General features: G+C 43.1%; 1 protein-coding gene and 3 non-coding genes across 4 annotated transcripts; all 4 read right to left on the reverse strand.

Annotated features, from left to right (window-relative positions):
- Positions 1 to 749: 749 nt before the first annotated feature.
- On the reverse strand, positions 750 to 14,633 carry CCT6A (chaperonin containing TCP1 subunit 6A). Its single transcript, XM_083174073.1, has 14 exons — positions 14,319 to 14,633; positions 12,716 to 12,779; positions 11,300 to 11,434; positions 10,269 to 10,442; positions 9,101 to 9,204; positions 7,410 to 7,520; positions 6,777 to 6,936; positions 4,879 to 4,961; positions 4,682 to 4,778; positions 4,435 to 4,582; positions 4,183 to 4,316; positions 2,462 to 2,564; positions 1,367 to 1,439; positions 750 to 1,065 (listed from the first exon to the last, which is right to left on the reverse strand). The coding sequence occupies exons 1-14, from the start codon at positions 14,453 to 14,455 to the stop codon at positions 993 to 995; spliced, it is 1,596 nt and encodes a 531-aa protein (XP_083030199.1). The 5' UTR covers positions 14,456 to 14,633; the 3' UTR covers positions 750 to 992.
- Positions 6,608 to 6,744, reverse strand: LOC146061850 (small nucleolar RNA SNORA22). Its single transcript, XR_014471295.1, has one exon. It is a non-coding gene; the product is annotated as a small nucleolar RNA SNORA22 (small nucleolar RNA).
- Positions 8,307 to 8,430, reverse strand: LOC146061844 (small nucleolar RNA SNORA15). Its single transcript, XR_014471290.1, has one exon. It is a non-coding gene; the product is annotated as a small nucleolar RNA SNORA15 (small nucleolar RNA).
- Positions 11,556 to 11,685, reverse strand: LOC146061843 (small nucleolar RNA SNORA15). The gene has a single exon (XR_014471289.1). It is a non-coding gene; the product is annotated as a small nucleolar RNA SNORA15 (small nucleolar RNA).
- Positions 14,634 to 21,244: the final 6,611 nt, after the last annotated feature.

Consider the following 21,244-nt stretch of genomic DNA (forward strand, 5'->3'; position numbering starts at 1 on the left):
TATAAAATCAACTCCACGCCGACGTGGATAGTGGGGTTATGCTGAACTTCCCTTTGGAGCACACACCAAGAAGGATAACCAAAATAGCCATGGAGAACGACCATGCTGCTGCGGTACTGTGGTCATGCTGTACAGCGGGGCTCTCTTGCCAGCCAGTAGCAGAATTCCTGAGCACCCAGAGAACTGCAAATGGCTCTTGGCACCAATCATGGCTTGGTACTCTCTGCGTCTACAATTCTCAAAGCGGCCCATTTCAGTTTTTTTGGCAGCTACAGCCGAGTAAGCGGACGGGCAGGACTCTGGAAAGGCCACACTCACTAAAAAGTACTAATTCCTAATATACACGTGCAGGAATCTATGCAGGCTACACTCCTGGATACTCTACTCCTCCTCTACCAGGAACCATTACTTTCAGCTCTTACTCTCTACCTATCCAAACTAGTTAGCCAGGAGAAAGACTAAGAGGAAGGGGAGGAGTGAGGTTATATACGACCAGGTGGTCAGTCCCTAGAAAAACATCCTGTCTAAACTAGGAGAGGGAGGCTATATCCCAAGGTTATAGCTGCTATGGACATCGTAGAAGAAACAGAATTCCCAGTTCCCATATTAATACAGTTAAGCGCAATATCAAATTCATATAAAAAAAAACACTGCATGCTGTTTGGCCTCACATACCAAACTGAGCACAGGTCATATCTAAAACACTTTTTTTTATGTATTGTAATTAATAAGAGTTGAAAGCATAAAAGTAGTGAAGAGCCCACTTATTTTTATTGAGTACAAAGACTGGAAACCCAACTTGTACACTTCAGTGCCATAAAAAAACTGAAATAAATACATTTTAAATGTTTGATCAAATGGATTGTTGTTAGGTGCTATTTTTTTTTTTTTTTTATTTAAGTCAAAGTAATTGACCAGAACCAACAGTTGAGCAAATCATGTTAAAGGTCTGAGTAAACGCATAAACAATCTGAAGTATGAAGATACTAAATTCATCCTTTGAGAGAAGACATTCCTGCTCTCATAATCTCATCCACCAAAAGGATATTGCTTGCGATAACCGTGCTGAAAAAAAATAAATAAATAAAGTTAGGCTGATGGGTTATACAATATTTAGCATCACAGGTTCCTCACATAAAAGACTTGGTACTGACTTCACGTGCCCTGCCCCCCTCCAGTGTTTAATTAAAAATTTGCTAAAAACAGGAAGGGGTGTTTACTTCTCTTTAGTATCAGAGATGTTAATGCACCTCACTTCTGCCTTATACTGCTTCACCTCATTAAAAATGGTGAAGCAGGAAGCATTCTACCAGCAGGATACGAGAGGGTGTAAAGTTGGTCTTTAAGGACAGGCAGAAGGAATTACCAGGAATGAAGAAGCTGCTTCTTAACACAGTAATTGTCCCAGACACCCGCCTCTGATGAGACCATTGGTTCACCTAGAGGGAAAAAAAACAAAACAAAAAAAAGTTAATAGAATTCGCCATTACAATACATGCTGCCAGATGAAATATTTTACAAAAAAAGGTTTTGAAATCAAATCTTCAGCCCAATAACACTTCATATTGAAATACTTCTGTACACAGTACTATTCTACTTGTGTCATGAAGTGTGTATTTTAGGTGTCACTGTATAAACAAACCTACACTTTTCAGAGTTTGGAACTTAAGCTATGTGCAATATCGCTAGCAATATGGTCGAGCGACCATATTGGCAACTATTTGTTTGTGCTGCAGCAGTTTCCCTCTGCAGCTCCCCCGGCGGGGTCTCCTGTTCAGTGACAATCTCTTGTCTCTAATGAAAAGGAGACACAGAGCAAATATATTGTGTGTACACAGCATTTAGGGGGTCAGACTGGAATCCCAGAGACAATAATGGAGACTGGAGTCTGCAAGGTATTTCTGTGACCTCGCTGGCGTTAGGCAGTTCTTACACAGGGGTGATCCAAAAGAGGATGCAGAACTAGTTTCAGCACAATTTTACGAAACATGCTTGATAAATATTCCCACTGACAACTTTGAGTTGGGGACATTCCTTCTATTTGTAAAAGAACCTCCCAGTGGTGAGAAACCCATATAGAGCATAAAATGAAAGGACCCTTGGGTGTTTGTGCAGAGCAGTTTGGGAGGGAACATGGGCCCAGAAAGACAGCAGATTACAACTGCAAATGCCATGTGACAATTTACACTTCAAATGGCACAAGCATCAGATAGCACTGGAAAGGGTCATTAAATTTGCACAACAAAAAGTCACATTCCATAGCACATTTAAAGGGTTTCAATACAGGGGCAGATGTATTAAGCCTTAAAATGAGATAAACACCAGTGTGAGTGATAAATACCCAGCCAATCGGCTCCTGACATTTTTCAAACAAAGCCTGCACATATATCACATTTTAATGTTTATTACATCTGCACCACAATTCTCTAAAACAGAGCTGTGATTTAGAAGTGAGACATACCTGTATTCAAGTCTACACCAATGAGCTGGCCTGTTTCTGCATATTCGGCCTGTAGTTTTACTAGAGTCTCTTGGGGGTCATAGCCAGAGTTCTGGGCAAGAACCTTTAGGATGAAGAACACATAAAACAATAAAAGGTTGGGAACAAAACCACAAATCTTCTAGTATAGGTGGTAACTAAGAAGAAATCCACTTTTCCCCTTGATACTTATATTCAAGAATTTTTTATTTATTTTTTTACACACACACACACACACACACACTGCTGGGAATAAAGTGTTACACAAAAAAAAAAAAAAATGTATGTATTTTATTTATAATGCACAAGTAATCTGCTGCATACCCTTAAACAACGATGGGACACTGCAGTATATACTGGTGGATGAGTACAATTCTAAAGAAGTGCCAGGCTCTAGCCAACTATATACCACACCAGAGGTAATTTTAGATAAGCGCCCAAGTGAGCTACTTAACCAGCTGTCTACAGGGGATGCAGTTAAGATCCCGGCGGTCGGGATCCCGGCGTTCAGAATCCCGACGCCGGAATCCCGACCGCCGAAATGCCGACACTTTCTCCCTCCTGGGGTGTCCACGACACCCCTGGAGGGAGAATAAAATAGCGTGCCGAGCGTAGCGAGGCACCGGGCCCGCTGCGTGGCAAGCGCAGCGAGCCCGCAAGGGGGGGCGATCCACGTCCCCCCCTTGTCGGCATTTCGGCTGTCGGGATTCCGGCGTCGGGATTCTGAACGCCGGGATCCCGACCGCCGGGATTCAATACTGAATCCGTCTACAGTCTTTTTACATTTTGCTTGAATTTCAATCAAGGTTACAACAGGTAAACTACAAGCTGCTGGAGGGACCAACCATGTTTGGGTCCCAGTGGCAAGTAGCACCCCTGGCCTCTTGATTAGCAAATGGGTGGTTTTTACTTCACAAGACATGGATGCACACCCAAGCACTTTGCACAGCGTGTTTTGTGAGCGCAGCATTGGAGCACAGACATGCTACTGTATAGTGTTCACATGCCGTACAGTGTGACTTGTGCAAAGTGTGCTGCTTTTTACTGTAGCGCTTTATGGTTACAGCACTATAATTAGAAATACATGCACTGCCACCTTTAATTTTTTTCATTTTCTAAGGTGCCAGGCTAGCGGAGCTTCCAGCATCCCCACATGACAGTACTAGGGAACCCCTCACTAAGGGTTAGGGCTCCCTCCCATCTGCCCAGCAATAATCAATACCCAGAAAGAGGAATCTGACTCCTTTAGGCACATGTCATTTCCAGGATGTCCCCTATTACTGCTGTGCATGTGGCTCTCCAGTGACCATGCAATACAGGCAGACTCCCACCTGCAGTGGAGAACACGTGCTCAGAGCCTCTACCATGTCTGAACACATACAGCCACAGCTGGTACCAACGCAGTATATGGGCTTCTTGCCCTTTTATCTTGCAGTTTTATCCCACAGGCTAATCCTAAACCACCCAACTTCCCCGGCTGCACGTCAGTATTCCAGAGTTGATATATAGAATGCCAGGCGTCTTGACCCCAGGGATGCTGACCACATACCCTGTGGAAGCAGGTGAGAAAATGCTAACTCATCACAATAGAACCCTTAAACAGCAGCACAATTACACCACACAAGGTTTGGATTAGACCACTGAACAGCTTACTTGAAAAATCATTTACAAACTAATCAAACACACTCCACATCTAGCAATACCTTGGGAATGATGAGGAGAGCATCAGCAAATGCCTGTACACCAAGCTGGGCACGGCCCTTCACATTAGGTTTGTGTTTGATAAGAGCATCTGCTATTGCCACTTCTAATGCACCAGCACCCGGCACAACAGAGCCTGTTCAAAAGAAAGACAATTATAACAGCTTAGTGTATGGAATGGGAGTAAAGGCACGTCTTGCAGTACATAGCATTAAATGATAAAATTACCCCTGTAGATCAAAGATGCAACTCACCATCGTCTATAGAATTTTTCACTGCACGCAGCCCATCCCGTATGGCATCTTTAATTTGTGTAAGCGTGTGCTTATTGGGCCCTTTGACCAGCAGTGTGACAGAACGTGGATTTTCACACTCTTCTATGAAAGTGAACTTCTCTTCACCCTTAAATATTGTAATTAAAATGGAGAACAATTAAAGGATACACATGTAAAACAGTACGCAAGTTATATATATTTAAAAAATAAAGTACTCTTTTTTTACCATTGTGTATTCATAGACGAGACCAGCATGTCCCAAGCACTCCGGTGTGAGGTCATCCACTGAATTCATAGCACTGCCACCACATGCCAAGGTTAGCCTTGCAAAAAGAATAAAAAACAGTCAATACCATCTTGTATGACTTGTGTAAAAATCTTTTTTTTTTTTTTTAAACCCCACACCTTACAACGTCCACTCACCTTTCCATATTTCTTCTCTTTGCTCTACGTAGGGCTACAATCCCTTCTTTAGCAAGGGCATCTAAGGAAAATGGGTCAATTCCCTAAAAGAAAATTAAGAGCAGTTAAGTCAACGAGGTATTCACGGCAGTTTAAGCTACTAGCTTTCACATGGAGCACTGGTGTAATGTTTACAATAGAACATAACCTTGTATGGTATAGGTAAGAATGTATCTCTACATGGTGATAGAACCATTTACCTGCAGTACTGTGACATTTAGAGATAATTAGACTGCCATTGTCACAGAGGCTCTTTCTCTATTGTACATTTTTTGGAGGTTGTACCATCTTCCTCATACTTTAAGTATAGTTTAGAATAGAAAAAAATAGAGACTTTACTTTGTATTGGCATTCTCGGAATCTACAAGCTACTAACATGTACTGCAATACAATTACATCAGTTTTTACCCATCATCTTTAAAACCGTGCTCAGATCCCGGGCACCATAATCCTTAAGTTTTGCTTCCCAGCGATAAGACTGAAGGAAACAAATCATTTAGCCCCAACAGATTTGTGGGCATGCCCATATTGCGGGGACCATTTGCTGAATTTCTATCAGCCTACTCTGATTGCTTGTGCCCAAACTGCGTGCATAGTTTTTCTGGTCAACGGTTCTATGTGTTGCCAGGTATTGCAGCTTCAGAGGGGGTAGTGATGTTGCCATGGAACACGGTTGTTTGCCTGGGGTAACCCACTATAGGAGGGTTGGTTACCCAGGTACCCCTTCAGTTGTGTGGACATGGGAGATTTGCCAGGGGGAATGGCTCACTAATGTGGCTTGGAATTGTAAGTCTTTATTATAAACATGTATTGTAACCTGTGGCTGCAGCCCCCCAGTAAAAATCTGCCATCACCAGTAAGTGATTGCAGTGGCTACCTATTGGAAGCAATGCTAATCTGCCACACTGATCAACAAGTATGGCTTCCAATGGGAAGCCCTTGTGCCAGAAGTGTTGCGCTTCTCAGCATGTAGCCTGAAGATGACACAGAGAAGGGTGGAGTTGCAGCTGTGCGTGAAAATGCCTCCCTCCCAACCAATGTTCCCTCTAATTTTCCGAAGGCTGTGTTCGGCAAAAGATTTTGGCTGTGCAACTTTGGAAGGAAATTTACATTTTTGTGCGTCACTTATATATAACTGGAAAATGATGTTCAACATTTGTGTTAATATCATTTTGAAGTAAAGTAAAACATTTGAACATTCAAAACACAGCACACAATGTAGTTAATGGGTGAAACACATTAATTGAGTCCACAACTGCAAAAACGGACCACTGCTGCTTTGTGCGCTCTGTTGTAATGTGCGTGTGCACAGCTTAGAGGGAACACTGCTCCCAACAATAAAGTTCCTCTATGGGCTGTACAGCATGCAGACCATAGAAGTTAGTGCCCATGTGTACGGCCGCTGTCAGGTATTTTTTCCTCCCAGACATGGACCGTGGCTTGGTGGTGCAGAGCAGGAGGCGGCACTGGCAGCCCAACCAAGGACTTGATAGGAGTCGCCACTGCATGTAACTATTTCCTCCGACCCCCCCCCTTTAGACACTAATCAAACTCTACATAACACATACACTTTTAAGACACCACTTAAAAACTGTAAAATGTAGGAGGTAAGAGACTGTCCGTTAAAGGGTTTTAATAATTCAAATTGGAGATCCAACTTATTTTGCAGACATTGCAATAGTAAATATGAGCATGTACTGTCCTTCTGAATACGTGCAGGTGAATGAACATGCTCACCGGACGCAGAGGAAAAGAACAGCCCTTTATCTAGCACAGACTTAAAGCCAAGGATGCTACAAAAGTCACACTTGGGTGTTCTCTGTGCATGTCTACAGTGCAAAGACATATTGTATTCTTACCTTTTGATTAATCACAATGAAACCTTTGCCAGAATCCCCACAGACCTTCTCCTTGAGGGCTATGATTTTTTTTACTCTTTCTTCAATAAATTTTCTCTCAGCTTTCACCAGTTTTTCACGTTCCTCCGCACTTTTGTAGAAGAAACCAGAATTCACTTCCCTGCAAAACAAAAATGTTTAATTAAATCAGAACACAGGTAGTAGCATGAAGCCACCATCATAAAAAAATAAAATAATAATTACCGGGCAATAGATAAAAAAGCACATTAGTCAGTCATTTTAGTAGATCAGGCATGTCCAAACTATGGCCCTCCAGCTATTTTGAAATTACAAGTCCCATCATGCCACGCCACTGTTTTGCCATTAGGAAATGCTAAAACGTTGGCATGGCATGCTCGGAGGTGTAGTTTCACAACAGCTAGAGGGCCATAGTTTGGACATGCCTGCAGTAGATGGTAGTATAGTAGTAACCTGTTCATTTCTTGCTATGTAGCCTAGAACAAGGAACCACCCACGTTTAAAGTCAAGTATTTGTTGTAACACATTTTTTATATTGACCACTTAAAAAGTTTTAAGTTGTCTCCATTGCCCACTACAGTAGGTCTTTCATACAAAAGTGTCAAGAGTACTTACGTTTTCTCATACTCCAGGGAAACATTGCATGTAAGAATAAAGGCATCTTCTACTCTCTTCTTCATGTCTGGATGACGTGCTCCATGGTCAAGCACAATCCCTCTAATGAGCCTAAGAAATAATCATTAGATAACTAAAAAGCATATTGTGGCTCGCAGCAATTCAATTTTATTTTTAAAGATCTAGCAATTGCTTTAGGAAAAACACCTATTTGCATTGAACTATTTTTGCAAACACTGGGCCAATTAGGTCCACTTGGTTGAGGTACTGGGGAACGTTTGTGTAATTTAATCACCATCTATTTGATAATAGCAAGACTGACATTAACAGGCTTGTAAATTAAGTATCCCATTGACGGCACTGTTGGGACTCCTGGCCAGATGGAGGATACTAATTTGCAAATCTTGACAGTGTTTCACCAGGCATCAAACATACTGGTTTGCGAAGCATCTCCAATATAAGGAAAAGCCAAGCTGGCATATCGGTATTCTTCTATATGTAAAAAATAACTTCCCTTTTAGACTTTTAAGTCTAGGAATCCCTTCCTTGAGCTCCGGAACAGGAGTACATGTTACAATTATTCTTTAACTTCAACTAAAACACCTCCATAGAGTAGAATGTTTTTGTGATATCTGCCCGTTTGAGAGGTCTACCACAATACACAGCCGGAAACTATTACATATTTGAAGCAATGTAGCACAAGTAATATTGCTAGACTCCCTTTGAAAAACATTGCTGCCTTTCTGAGAAAACAAACATGCAGGGTTGAAGGGGAACATTTTTTTTTTTGATTTTCATGTTAGATTCAGGTAGTGTTGGTCTAATGTAGTTATTCTATTTAATTTCAGGTAGTATTATTCTTCTTCAATGAAAGGCCATGCCCCAAAGCATGATTAATATTGTACTCTAATGCACCAATATGGTCCCATGAGAGCAACCAAGAACGGCACAAGAGAGATTTAATTTAGCAAGGTGTCTGACTGCAAAAACTACCACAAGTTAATGCAGAATTCATCCGTGCCAACTAGCTCCTAAGTAAGAGCTAACTTCCAGTCTTGACAATACTTAATCACAATCCATCGATTTGCTGTAAATACATTTGCAACCGATCACATCAAATGATTTCCCCAGTCTATGCACAGCCGAGCACTTACTCGGCCAGTGTGATAGAAACAGGCTGATGGGGCTGGTGCGGACATCACATACCCTCCTTGAAAAGGCTTGGGCATGCCAGAGTTCTGACACTCCCATAAAATCGCAGGGTGACACACAAATGCCAGCTTTCAGTCCAACAAGTTGTGTATGGCTTGCTAGTAAAAAAAAAAAAGTTGCTGGAACTTATCACTGGGTGGCTTTGCATTTGCAGAAGTTCAATGATTGCCTAGCCTGCAGATTTGCAGCTGGGTGATCAGGTCTGAATAACCCCCACTATCTGCTACACTTCTCACAAGGAAGGATACTCAGAGGACGTCAGTGTTGGGAGTGGTATGTGAATAAATAAAGAGACGCCTGTGGCTCAAGAGCCACCGCTAGACTAGTATGTACCCAGTTTTAAGACACAAAAACCCTATAACAATGTGGACTGCATCTCTATTTAAATCATCCAACTAGAAAGCTAATTCTGTACAAGTTTAGGCTCTATGCAGTATGTTGACTATTACTTTTCAGTAAGTTACACTAGCAATACTCACGTTGTGTCACTTTCAGTTTTGTGTTTCATCTCCATAATTTCAACCATGAACAAATCAATGGATTCATTTGCTTGTCTTATGGCCAAAACAGAATCCACAACAGCCTGAATAGAAAAATATGCATTAAAACTTAGATGAAGTCATTTATAAAAAAATACACCTATGACAAGGGTTGCTATATTTGTTATGACTTTCCCCTCTATAAGAAGTCCATGCCTGGATTGCCTATTCAGCTACAGATGGAGCCAGCCTTAACTTTGCAGGGCTGGCGTTTCTATCACCAGCCCCGCTAGGGGCACGCGCACGAGACGCTCGCGCGCCCCGTGGCAACGGACCTTGTCCTGGGTCCCCGCCGCATCCCCCAGTGCCACCCCCCCCTAACCCTGCCCATCTCTCTGAAGCAGAGACGGATATACAGTTTCAAACAAACAGTTGGCCAAGTGGACAAAAGTTGGCCGTGCACCGACTTGGCCAGATTGTGGCTGTTTGTGTAGCTGAGCAGCACACTCTTTGGACTGGTACAATAACCAATCACTGGTGCAAGTAGTATTCATGCTAGGCTGCTTTAGCTGGGAGTAGTGCCCTGACTGATTTTTAAAGGGCAAAACGCGCTTTGACCATTTTGAGACACCCTGCTAAAACAACCTAGCCAGTCAGTCGCCATGGCAGGCTTCTGCACATCCCCAAGGCAGACTTTGGTGGACGGGCCCACCCACACTGGTGACCCTATCGCATACGAAGTGCCCCTTTTCCTCCAGCACTCTGCCCTCCTGGGATGCTGGAGGGAACACTATGCAAGTCCTGGAAGCCATAACCAGACACCATCCAAAATATGTGCTCAGTGTCCTTCTCCAACACAACATTGCATCAGACTATAAATCTATTAAACTATTTAGGAGCACATGACAGCATTAAACAGCTTTTGTCTTCCACCATACACCCAGCCGTCTGCAACTGGGCTTCCCACAAATCAGGCACAAAGATGCATGGGATTAGTTTAGAGTGACTGGAAGTTGTGGTGGACAACTTTATCCAGCATGTACAACACACAGTTGCTTCAGACTGGTTTGAGCTGCTTCACCAAGTGCTGTGTGAACACAGTTTTTCATAGATTCCTATGCGAATACTGACAACCAGATTTGGGTGTGCACAAACTGATCAGGTTTACCTCTGTTAATACATCAGCAAGTGCAGCATGAACTTTGGTGCGCAGTGAAGTCCTGGCCACATTAATAAGTGTCTCTCTGTCCATTTCTTTAGACACTTTGACTTCATCCAAGACCTTAAGTGCTTTAACTTTTGCTTCATCAAACCCTTCTGTAACAATTCTTGGATGGAGCCCCTAAAAAACAAAATACCATTAGAAATTGTGACAATTAAAAAGGTTAAATCATTTATCAGGTTCAAAAGGTTTCAAGCAATTGGGCATGTATATCAAGTGCTGATAACGTGCTTTCTTTGCAATATGTAAGCATGACCAAGGAGAATCAAGTAGCAGCAGCACTGTATAAAAAAAAACAAAGTAATGCTTTACATTTCTAATTTAGGTAGTCCAGTTAAGTGTATAGTTATACAAAGTTTTTTTCCTGTCAAAAGATTTTCGATTAACAGTAAACTTCATTAGTGTGTTACTACAGTAAAGCTGTGTACACACGGGGGCGATAGGGGCTGAAATCGCAGGGAATATGGTCTCTGGTGACCATATTGCCAGTGATGGGAGTGTGCCCCGGCGATGAATCGCCAGGTGCGCGCTCCCGTTTTCAGCCTCGTTCTAATCGCAGGAGCTTGCTCCTCGACCGCGACCAGCTGATTACCTCTGCGGCACTGCCGGCAGAGGTTCCCTTTCATCAGCGACCATCTTTGGTCGCTGATGAAAAGGAGAAACTGAGCAATATATCTCCCCCGTGTGTATGGGGCTTTAAGGTTTTGCCCATTCCAAGGAGCATCAATTGGTCTGTTAACACATTCCGCTAGGATCATGGAAGGGATGGCCAGCACATACTAAAGTGACAAGCATCTGTAATACTGATTAACGTTAATAGAGGTCCTGCGCATGGCATCTATTTAACAGGTCTAAAGAAACAGGTCACATTTTGTTCTTTAAAAAAAATAAAATAAAATACAACCGGCAGGACACAGCACCCTGCTTAAACAGCCAAGTGTGAACACTGCTTTTGCTATGATTTGATTGCAGCATACCTCAGAAATATAACGATCAGCTTGCTTCAACAGTTCCCCAATTATCAGCACATTTGAGGTGGTTCCATCTCCAGTAATGTCATCTTGAGCAGTGGCTACTTTAGCAATCAAAGAGGCTGTTGGATGTTGAATTTGCTAGAATTCAAAAGACAAAGAAAACTATAAACATACATACCACAACTATAAATGGCCTTCAATAAGAACCTTGAATTACACATGTGTTTGGTATGCTTTTGTTCCTTTTTCGGCAGACATGACATGTACAAAAGTATTTAAAACGATGATATTAGATAAAAATACATCATTTTTAAAAATACATTGGATTTACTTTAGCATGGTGTCTGACTGCAATGTCAACAACATGACAATGCAGAATTCATCCATGCATCAGAGTGTTTCCTCCAGGGTTACAATAACTTCTAAAAATGATAGAAGCTTCTAGCTTTAAAAATAAACAAAAAAAAAAAATCAAATATAGAAATCGAATGACAAATGAAATGGTTATAGCGATAGTTGAACATTGAAATATATTTTTTTGGGGGGGATGAAATAGTTTTTTGTACTCATGAAAGAGGCTATTTAATTGTTACTCTGATTAAGCGTTAGTGCCATGAGCACACATTATTTCTGCTCGCATCCTGTCAGGTGCAGAAAGCTCAAAACCTAACACAATTGAATATGGCCACCATCAAACAGAATGACCAACGTTAAAATGTTTATTGTTGGGACTGAAGCCACTATCTTTCCAAGTGTTTGGTATCCACAAATCTCTAACCGTCGCACCGTGTATGGGCACCAATATTGAAAGCATATATCTGGTGACTGACGCTGCATGGGTGCTGGTGGTTTGACGCATGGGTACTGGTGGTGTAAACAAGAAGCCCGTTTCTGAATTGTGCATTTTCAAGAACACTGACTGCAGACTGAAAATGGTCACACAGAGCATCTCTTATGCAGTCAATAAGATACTGGCATCCAATATTTTTAAGAGCACTGGGCAAAGATAATAGCGTGCATTTATGACACATCCTATATGCAACTATGTAGAGGCAATTACAATGGTCCAGTGGTTCTGAAACTGGGTGCTATGTGACCCTATTGTCCTTCAGAGCATTTGCAGGGATGCACCTGGTTTGGTGGTCCAGGATTATGGACAATGTGACAAGCAATACCATTGTATTTGGCTTCCAGACATTAGATGTGCGGATGAATTAAAAAAAAAAAAAAAATGTATTCTGAATCTCTGAATAAACTTTTGGCTTATGGGTACAAAAAAGGTTTGCGTACCATTGCTATATCAGATCGAATGACATGCATAGTACCACTTGTACTGGTCCTATAAAACCAATTTTACAGCTTGAAAGAACAAATCCTAGCAAGCGCAGGACCAAAGCAGCACACACACACAGCACTCACCATTTCATGCAGTAAGACATTGCCATCTTTGGTAAGCTTGATATCTCCAGCACCAGACACCAACCTGTTTGAAAAACAAATTGAGACTAATTCAAACTAGCTACTGTTCATGGAGTACATGACATATGTGGCTTCCCACAGAAAAGCAGCAGTATATATGGTGCAGGAGTGCATTCTGACAGATTAGAATGGGCTTATTGGGTATATAAAAGGGAGGGGTGTGTATTCAATGTGATTATGTACCCATTATAGGCATGCCTATTGTTGGGGCACAAGCCGGAAAATAAGTTAGAATAATGCACTGTACAGAGACTTTATTTTAACGATAATATCGTTGCAGGTCATGCAATTGTTACAAGACTGTCGGTCCCAACATTAAAATAAATTAGAACACAACTGGGACTTTCCAACCTGGTGTTGCACCCTGACAGCCACCAAACAAAACACAGGCTTATGGCGTTTGTTTTGCAGCATCTTCAAACTGTTACATGAATGACAGGAGGCCAGACAGGAGCATTTGATTTATATTTTTAAAGCTTAATAAAAGTACAGTTTCTACATGGTTACCATTAAATCAGACACTTTAACTACAGGATAACACTGGCCACTGTCATTACTATTAATGCATCGGTCAGAGCAGGGCCAGATTAAAGCGGGGCAAAAGGGGTCAGTACCCCTGGGCCCCTCTAGCTAGGGGCCCCCTGTGGTTGTCATGTATTTGTTTTTTTATTTTTAGCTAAAAGTTTTGTGCATGGGATTGGTAATGCTGCAGCTTCACCTATCTACCAATGATTAATGGTGCTGAGCATTGGGAGCCAAGGCACACTGAGTGCACAAGTGTGCAGTGCATTACTGGGAGTTGAGTAAGGCCTATGAATCTTTGCGCTGTGCGGGGTCGTGTTAGAAGCCCATAGGGTTCTGGCGATGCCCACCATTGCGGTAAGCCGGCAGGGGACGCTTAGAGCATCCCAAAATACGGTAAAAAAACCTCATTTTTAGTTTAGAGAATCTACCCCTTAATCTGGCACTGTCAGAGCAGAAGACAGGAGACCAGCACGTGATGGAGCACCAGTTGAATAGGAACAAAGGCAGGAAACTGACTTGGGGTAAGTAGCCCAGTAGGTGGAATCGAGGAAGGAGGGTGGGAAGTGAAAGGAAGAACTACAGAGAGAAAGGGTAACAGGAGCTTTGGTGGTGTAAACATCCCAATACCACATTACGAGGTTATTACAATGCAGGCACGATTACACAAATGGCCACCCCTATAAGCTCTCAGCCTATGCGCGTGTGCCGGGGTAACACAGGAACATAGCGCAGCACCGTATGCACTGCTAGGGGACGGCAGAGCTCATGTACAGCCAGCATAGATATAGGTTACCATGACACAACCATCTGATGCCATGCTATAGAGGGGCGGAGTAGTGCGGAGTCCCAGAGCCATGTGAGCGGCTATGCGGGGCTGGAGACCGCTACCAAATAAGGAAGCGCCAAAGGGCCCCGGCTCCCACGTGTGTAAATGGGCGCTGCCGGGCCCAGTGTGTGCGGTAGCTAGGCCCCGGGTCTACGGATCACACTACATAAATTCTGCACAGCGTGCGCTTACATCTTCATAGTTCCCTTAGGCCCGAGGTTGGTCCGCAGAACATCCTGGAGTCCCCTCGCCGCGCTGATGTTGACGGCGAGAGCCGCTTGGGCCCGGGCAACCTCGGCTTTGGGATTGAGAGCTTTAATGGCAGACATTGTGGTGCAGTGGGGACCTCGGGAGACGCCCAGGAAAACGCGTGTGCGGCGGACAATGAGCGAGCCCTGCACACGCCGCGATCACAGGAGGCTGGGGCCGGCTCTTCCAGAACAATCTAACGTGCTCAGCCGGCATACACCGCCCAGCCTACGGACTATGACTGGCTGAACAAGGAGATATCTCACGCGATTGGCTGCCGTCATCACATGTCTTCTGTAACCTCGCGAGATCTATGTGAAACGTTTTAACTGCCAAAAGAAAACGATAATTGCGTGTACGGAAAGGATGTAATGACGTTGATGGCAGGAGGACGTTCCCGGGCGACAGCAGCGTGATGGGAGGGGACATCGAAAGGAAGCGTCGGTTAAATTATGTAGTTACTAAACTTTGTTTATACCTAAACATTAACAATGTTTACCAATATTAACCGATGTTTCTATGTTTGTTTTTAATGAACTGGTTACCTAAACATATGATACGTTAATAAACATCTGAAATGATATATTATCCTTGTATTATGTTTATGGGTAAAAACCAGACCCAGACAAGACCCCCGGTCAGGGCCGTCTTTTCGTATGGGCTTAATGGGCACTTGCCCAGGGGCCCCAGGTGTATAAGGGCCCTTTGCTGATAGCTGAGGGTTCCCTTTTTCCAGGGATACCAGAATTTTGAAAATCGGCCCTGGGGAACTGGAGATATCCAACTTCAAAGCAGCAGTCCACATCCGACCTGTTAATTGCACTTCCCAGTCATATTTCTCAGGTTCTCTCTGACTTAGTGTTATTCTGAGAGTAAATTCCAAAAGTTGGGACTCTCCCCTTTCTGTCGACACTAGCGGCTTGTCTTGATCTTGCCCAGAACCAGAGATATCAGCCTTCAAGCAGCCGTTCCCTTCTTCAGCTCCAAAAGTCGGGTGTACAGTTTTATATTTTTGTCAATGGATTGCTCTGGCTCCTGATCTCTGATCCCCACGTCCCCAGCACCTCCTGAAAGTTGGGACTCTAGGTTTTTATACTATTGACGGCTAAGAAATCTATTTCCAGATAATGGCGATATCTGCAGTCAAACAAGCTGCCCTTCCACCGGAAAATGACGAACATTAAGCCCTCTCCATTATCCAACCCTCTCCTGCTTATAAAACACCCCCTACCTCCCTGGAAGTCATTTACAAGGGACCCTTCATTTAGTTCAGTGCCCCCTTCCACGCATTAGTGTTCACCCTCCCACCACCTGTGCAGTAAAGGAGTTATTAGCAGAAGTTACTGCTCCAGGTCCTACATGTTGAATGGAAGATAGAGTATCCCCTGCCACCCGTGGGACATCAAAGCGGCTGCTGATAGCACCTCCCACCCCTAGGAGGGGAGAAGGGGTAAGGGCCGCAGTGCATTGCTTTACCCAGGGGCCCACACTGCTGTTAAGATGGCCCTGATGGTGCCCCCCTGTCATTTTCTCCTGGATCCGCCCCTGTATAAACACATATATATATATATATACATACATACAGTACAGCGACACTCACAAGGTTGTGTATGGAGGGGCCCCGCTGGACTGCTTTGCCCGGGGGCCCATAATGCTGTTAAGATGGCCCTGCCCCCGGTCTGGACATGTAAATCTGCAGCCCTGAGCTTGTAGTGTCCTGACCAGGGGCTTCACATGTAGGGTTACCACCTGTCCGGGATTTCTTTGGACAGTCCGGTAATTAGAACGGGTGTCCGGAATCCGGACGGGTGGCATTCCCAGGCTATACACTGTCCGGAGCTGGAGGAGACCGTTGGCGGGAGATAATGGCACTTATCTCCCGCCAACGGTCTCCTCCAGTTCCCGGACATTGTATAGTCCGGGAATGCCACCCGTCCGGATTCCGCAAAACAAACAGCCAGTTAGAGACCGGCAGTGCCATGAGGATGAGGTGAGCAGGATCATTTCAAATATCGCGCCTGCCCTGCTCGTGGTCAGCCAGCCAATTGGGAGCGGCGGCTGACTCATCTATCTGGTGGGAACAAAAACCTGGAAATTTATGGGAGCAACTGACAGTCAGACAAATTGTTTAAATCATTCTTATATAACAAATTTATCAAAGCATATATTTCTTTTCAGTTTTCCTGCATTTGGGTGGAAATTTTTGATTGTCATATGCTCCCATCCATTTCCAGGTTTTTGTTCCCACCAGAAAGATCGGACAGAAAAATCTGTACATGTGTATGCACCTTTAGTCACGTTAACCTGGTGCTAGTGGCGGTGGGATAGTATAGTAAGCCTAATGAAGTTGCATGATAAATTAATGTAAATCAGCATGTTATGGCAGTGTCATTAGTACTTACAGTATGTAATATCTGGGTTCCTGTTTTTCTTATGAGACCGCGTCCGCTCGCCACACTTCGGGCACGGTGGCTCGCTGCGCTCGCCACACTATATACAATCAACTCCATGCATAGTTGGATAGTAGGGGTATGAAAAAATGGGGTGCATTTAACATGGGAGCCCAGATAATACATAAGTACCTTTATTACAATTTCATTATGTTTTTGAAGCATGTCCGCAGTAATCTGATTAATTTTTTTATTTTAGACATATAATTACTCAAAGCATATGGTGTGTACACACTTGTACAATGTGCATGAGATTTTGACTATATAGTTAAAATCTCATTTGGATCTCATGCAGATCGCAATCCCTTGCAATCCCGATGCACGCTCCCGTATCGCAGCCAGAAAGTCTTGGCTGCATAGACTATATAGTGCAGATCTGCAGTATGTGGATACAGGAAGAGGTTAACTGCGCTAAGAATATTAATATAACAGGTGTAATAGGTCAAATGGCTATTTTAATAAGACATAATAAAACAAATAATACACATAAAATACAATTGTTAAAATCGTGGTTAAAAAGTCACAGTGAATTGATTATATTAGGTATAGTAACCTGAATACTTGGATGGTCACCCTTTTTTAACCGCCAGTACTGGGGAAGTCCTTCCAAATGGTAGTGAGGGCATACGTGGATTATCCAATGTTTTGCAGAAACAAGATCATTTCTCCCACTGCTTTGTAATGGGACCGGGTCCTTTAGGAGGTGGTTTTCCCCCAGAGAAAACTCTGTGCCGCGGTGAGTGGAAGCTGGATGGAGCCTCTATTGCAATGATTGGGCTGAGGGTAGTTTCCCCTGGATAAAAATCGATGTTTTAATGCCTCAGTATTGTGGGTGTTGTATCCAAGTAAGTTTTTTGGAATCTGCACTATATAGTCTAAATTGTATATATAGTCTAAATTGTAATATAGTCTAAATTGTACACACCTATAGAGATACAGTTTGGGTGTATATTTTAGGCCCAGAATTTCCCAAACACCACCATTACCAACCAAGTTAAAGGATATCCATGCCAAGTCCAGATGGTGATACTAATTAAGTCACCTGTGCTGAAGCATTGATTTCCTTAAAACCTGTACTGTAATTGGCAGAGTTTGCGAACCTCTACATTAGGGTTATACAAGGAATGGGAAGGAATGGGAACAATGTGTGTTTCTTCCCTACATACTACTGAAATACGAGAATAGTAAAACAGGAGATTCATCCTCTCAAGGTAGCCAGAAAAATACAATGTGTAGTACAGCAGTATGCCTTTTATTTCAGAATGATACTCAGGTTTTAGTTAAAAACAAAAGATTCCCCCCCCCCCCCCCCTCCAAAGTAAGGGCCTTATTCTGGTCCATGGGAATTTGCACAGGTGTTTCTTTACTGCACATTTCTGTGCACGTTCGCCTGATATCACTGGATGTCAGCTGCCCACCATGTTCCCCTCCAGGACACACGCAAGCCTAAGACACCTGAGAGCTACTTATATATGCGTGTGCGCTCCACATCATTCGATGGTCGGTGACCATCGAATGATGTGGGTGTCGCCTAATAGGTTGCGAATGGATGTCCATTTGCAGCCCTGCGGACGAATTCACCCTGCAAAGGGGGGTGGCGACATGTGCAAGCAGGCTAAAAATTACATTCAGCGCTGTGTGTCAACCAGAATCACCCCCTAAATCTGTGACAGGTCACAGAATGAGGTTTGAGCACCCAGCAGTTCAAACTACAGTGATAATTTCCCACCAGTATTATCACTATCGGCGTCTTAAATGCTGCTAATATAAATCTATACTCATGGTGAAGTGATTACTCCCAATGCACAAAATTCAAGTTTAGGGATCTACTAACTAACAAGCATCATTTAAACCCCAGCCTATCAGTGGTCATGTACACAGAATTTAAAATAAATACTATCAAGTGCAAGACCAGGTGTTCTACTGCAGGGGTAGCCAACTCCAGTCCTCGAGAGCTACCAACAGTTCACGTTTTCCAGCTCACCTTGCAGGTACACAGGTGCACACACCTGACTAAAACCTGGTAAATTACTAAATAACAAATTTTAAAAGATCCACAGGTGGAGCTAAATACTTCACTTGTGATTCTGTGAGTAACATGGAAAATATTAACTGTTGGTAGCTCTCGAGGACTGGAGTTGGTTACCCCTGGTTTAATACATTTGAGAAAAAATATGTGCTTTGTGATCAAGTCTGAAATAGGCCCTTTATCATTAATGATGCGCACTCCTGCAGGTCATTAGCAATATCCTCTGCCGTCTGTACATGCAAGACAATGGAGGATAGAAATGGAATGCAGCATGCCCCCCTCCCATCATATGTATCTGCTGGTAGCTTACACACTTGCCGGTGCCAGTACCCCACCCCCATTGATATCGCACAGAGTTTTGGAGTTGCTGTATATCAGAGGGGCAAATTTCATTTGTTGCAAGGGTACAGGTGACTCTTTGTCGATGCTGTGGACCGTCCTGCAATTAGTTCTGGACAAGGGTGTCATAAATATTAGAAAATGTCTCCCTGTTGTCAGAGCATCCATGGCAAACATTACCACCCTGATAAATGTCTTTAGAGAAGCATTATTATTCATCCATTGTCCCCACACTTATTTAAATGGCCTAGTCCTAGCTAGCACTAACCAGTTGGCAGTGAACGGGTGGATGAGAGTACCTATTGTGGAACTGATCTCAGGAGGGAAAGAAAGTATTTTAATCTGCTTTCGTTAGGGCACCCCACCTTTTTGGGAAAAGCAGGACAAGGATTCCATGGGTGCCTGGACAAAGGCAATGAGAGTTTAAATCAAAATGATGGTCGTTGTAATACTAAAAGGATGGTGGGGATATGGAGCCCAATTGAAGTAAAGAACACTTAAAGATTGAAATATCTGTGAGAGAGCAAGAACACTGTAGCAAATTGGAGAAGTATGCCCTACTATTAAAATGCCTTTAGGAGTGTGTGACCTAAAGTATCAAGTCTTCATAGGAGGTTGACCATCCAGGTACGGGCTAGGCCCTATAGTGCATAACTTCCATTGATTCAGTGGTCCAGCTAACGATATTCTCCATTGACATCATCAGCAACATTGTGCGTACACACTGGATGATATTTATATTTTGTTGTTCTTCCCTGTCAGAATCGGCAAGTCGGTACCCATCTTAAGCCTAAGGGGAAAATGTATTATGCATGCTACTCACTTAAAGCCAAAAACATAAGATAGCAATTATATTAAAAGTATCATTAGCATTTTACATTCTGGCTACTCATAGAAGCAAGCCACCGCTTAATAAATTTACCCCTAAAATATTGATTCAGTAGAGACTGATCCTAGATAGGAGTGAGAAATTGCAAGACCACCTATTAATATCTTTTATAGAACTCCAAAAATGTACATTGTGAATAATGTGTGTGTCGCTGCCACATTGTCATTGTCTGCTGATATCGCCACCAAAAATGTAGCTTTATCCTAGACAGTTGCTAAACAAATAAGAACATTGATAGCTTTGACTTACTTTGCAACTTCCTCTCCTGCAGCAGCAGTAGCCAATTATGGAATCACATACAGACCTGTCACAGTCCCTCTCTCAATCAGCTGACTGCATGAGCACTGGCACAAAAATACATATATACACTGGCACAAAAACACCCAGAAACTCTAGAAGTCCACAAATGTGGACGTTACAACTGAAATTAAGCTTATGCATTAGAAATCACAAATCCAAAACATATCTAGAGTACATACCTGTTTTTTTTTTTTTATGCAAAATTTTCATTTATTATTTACTTTTACAAATGATTGAATGTGATGTGTCAATGAAACAGATTTTAAATATCGATTATATTGCCCAATTTAGTTCTAAATATATATTCCAACTTTAAAAAAGCTTTGTAATTAAAAAGAAGTTATTTGTAAATCAAAGTAAAGGTACATACATGTGCAAATGCTCCCTGAAGAGGTTAAGGTATGGAGAGTGGGCATGCCATTATTTTCTTATTAATTTTTATTCCATATACTTGGCAGTTAGTAGAGAAACCAATCCTGGGGCATTTTTTCAATCCCGGAATTGAAAAATGCTCAATCCCGGGATTCGTTTTCCTAATAAAAAAATGGCCTGCATATTTACCTTCATGGCCAGGAGCGGCGGGAGCTGTGCAGGCGTGCGGCTGTCAAACAGGCGGGGTGTCTGGGAGCCGGGCCGAGAAGAGTTGATGCACTGCTGGAGGTGCTTCTGGGTGCTGGGCGGGCAGCTGGTGCCTAGCCGGGGAGCGATGTGCAGTGCGGCTGTTTGCGGGCGGAGCATGACCTCTGACCGTCATGCTGCGCAGTCGCAGGTCAGGCACCGGGAACAGCCAAAGTGCGGCTAAGCGAGTGCTCATCCGCTGCCCGGCAGTAGACTTTGCATGCGCAGTCTAATCCCGGAATTG

Source organism: Crinia signifera, chromosome 2 (assembly GCF_055691185.1).
Source record: "Crinia signifera chromosome 2, ASM5569118v1, whole genome shotgun sequence".
Classification (NCBI taxonomy): domain Eukaryota; kingdom Metazoa; phylum Chordata; class Amphibia; order Anura; family Myobatrachidae; genus Crinia; species Crinia signifera.

Excerpts from the sequence above, each read along its gene's own strand:
- CCT6A (XM_083174073.1), bottom strand. The coding sequence starts at position 14,455 with ATGTCTGCCATTAAAGCTCTCAATCCCAAAGCCGAGGTTGCCCGGGCC. Across the intron at positions 9,205-10,268 it reads TTGCTGATGTATTAACAGAG|GCTGTTGTGGATTCTGTTTT; the intron begins GTAAACCTGATC and ends TTTTCTATTCAG. Across the intron at positions 7,521-9,100 it reads AAAACTGAAAGTGACACAAC|GCTCATTAGAGGGATTGTGC; the intron begins GTGAGTATTGCT and ends ATTATTTCTTAG.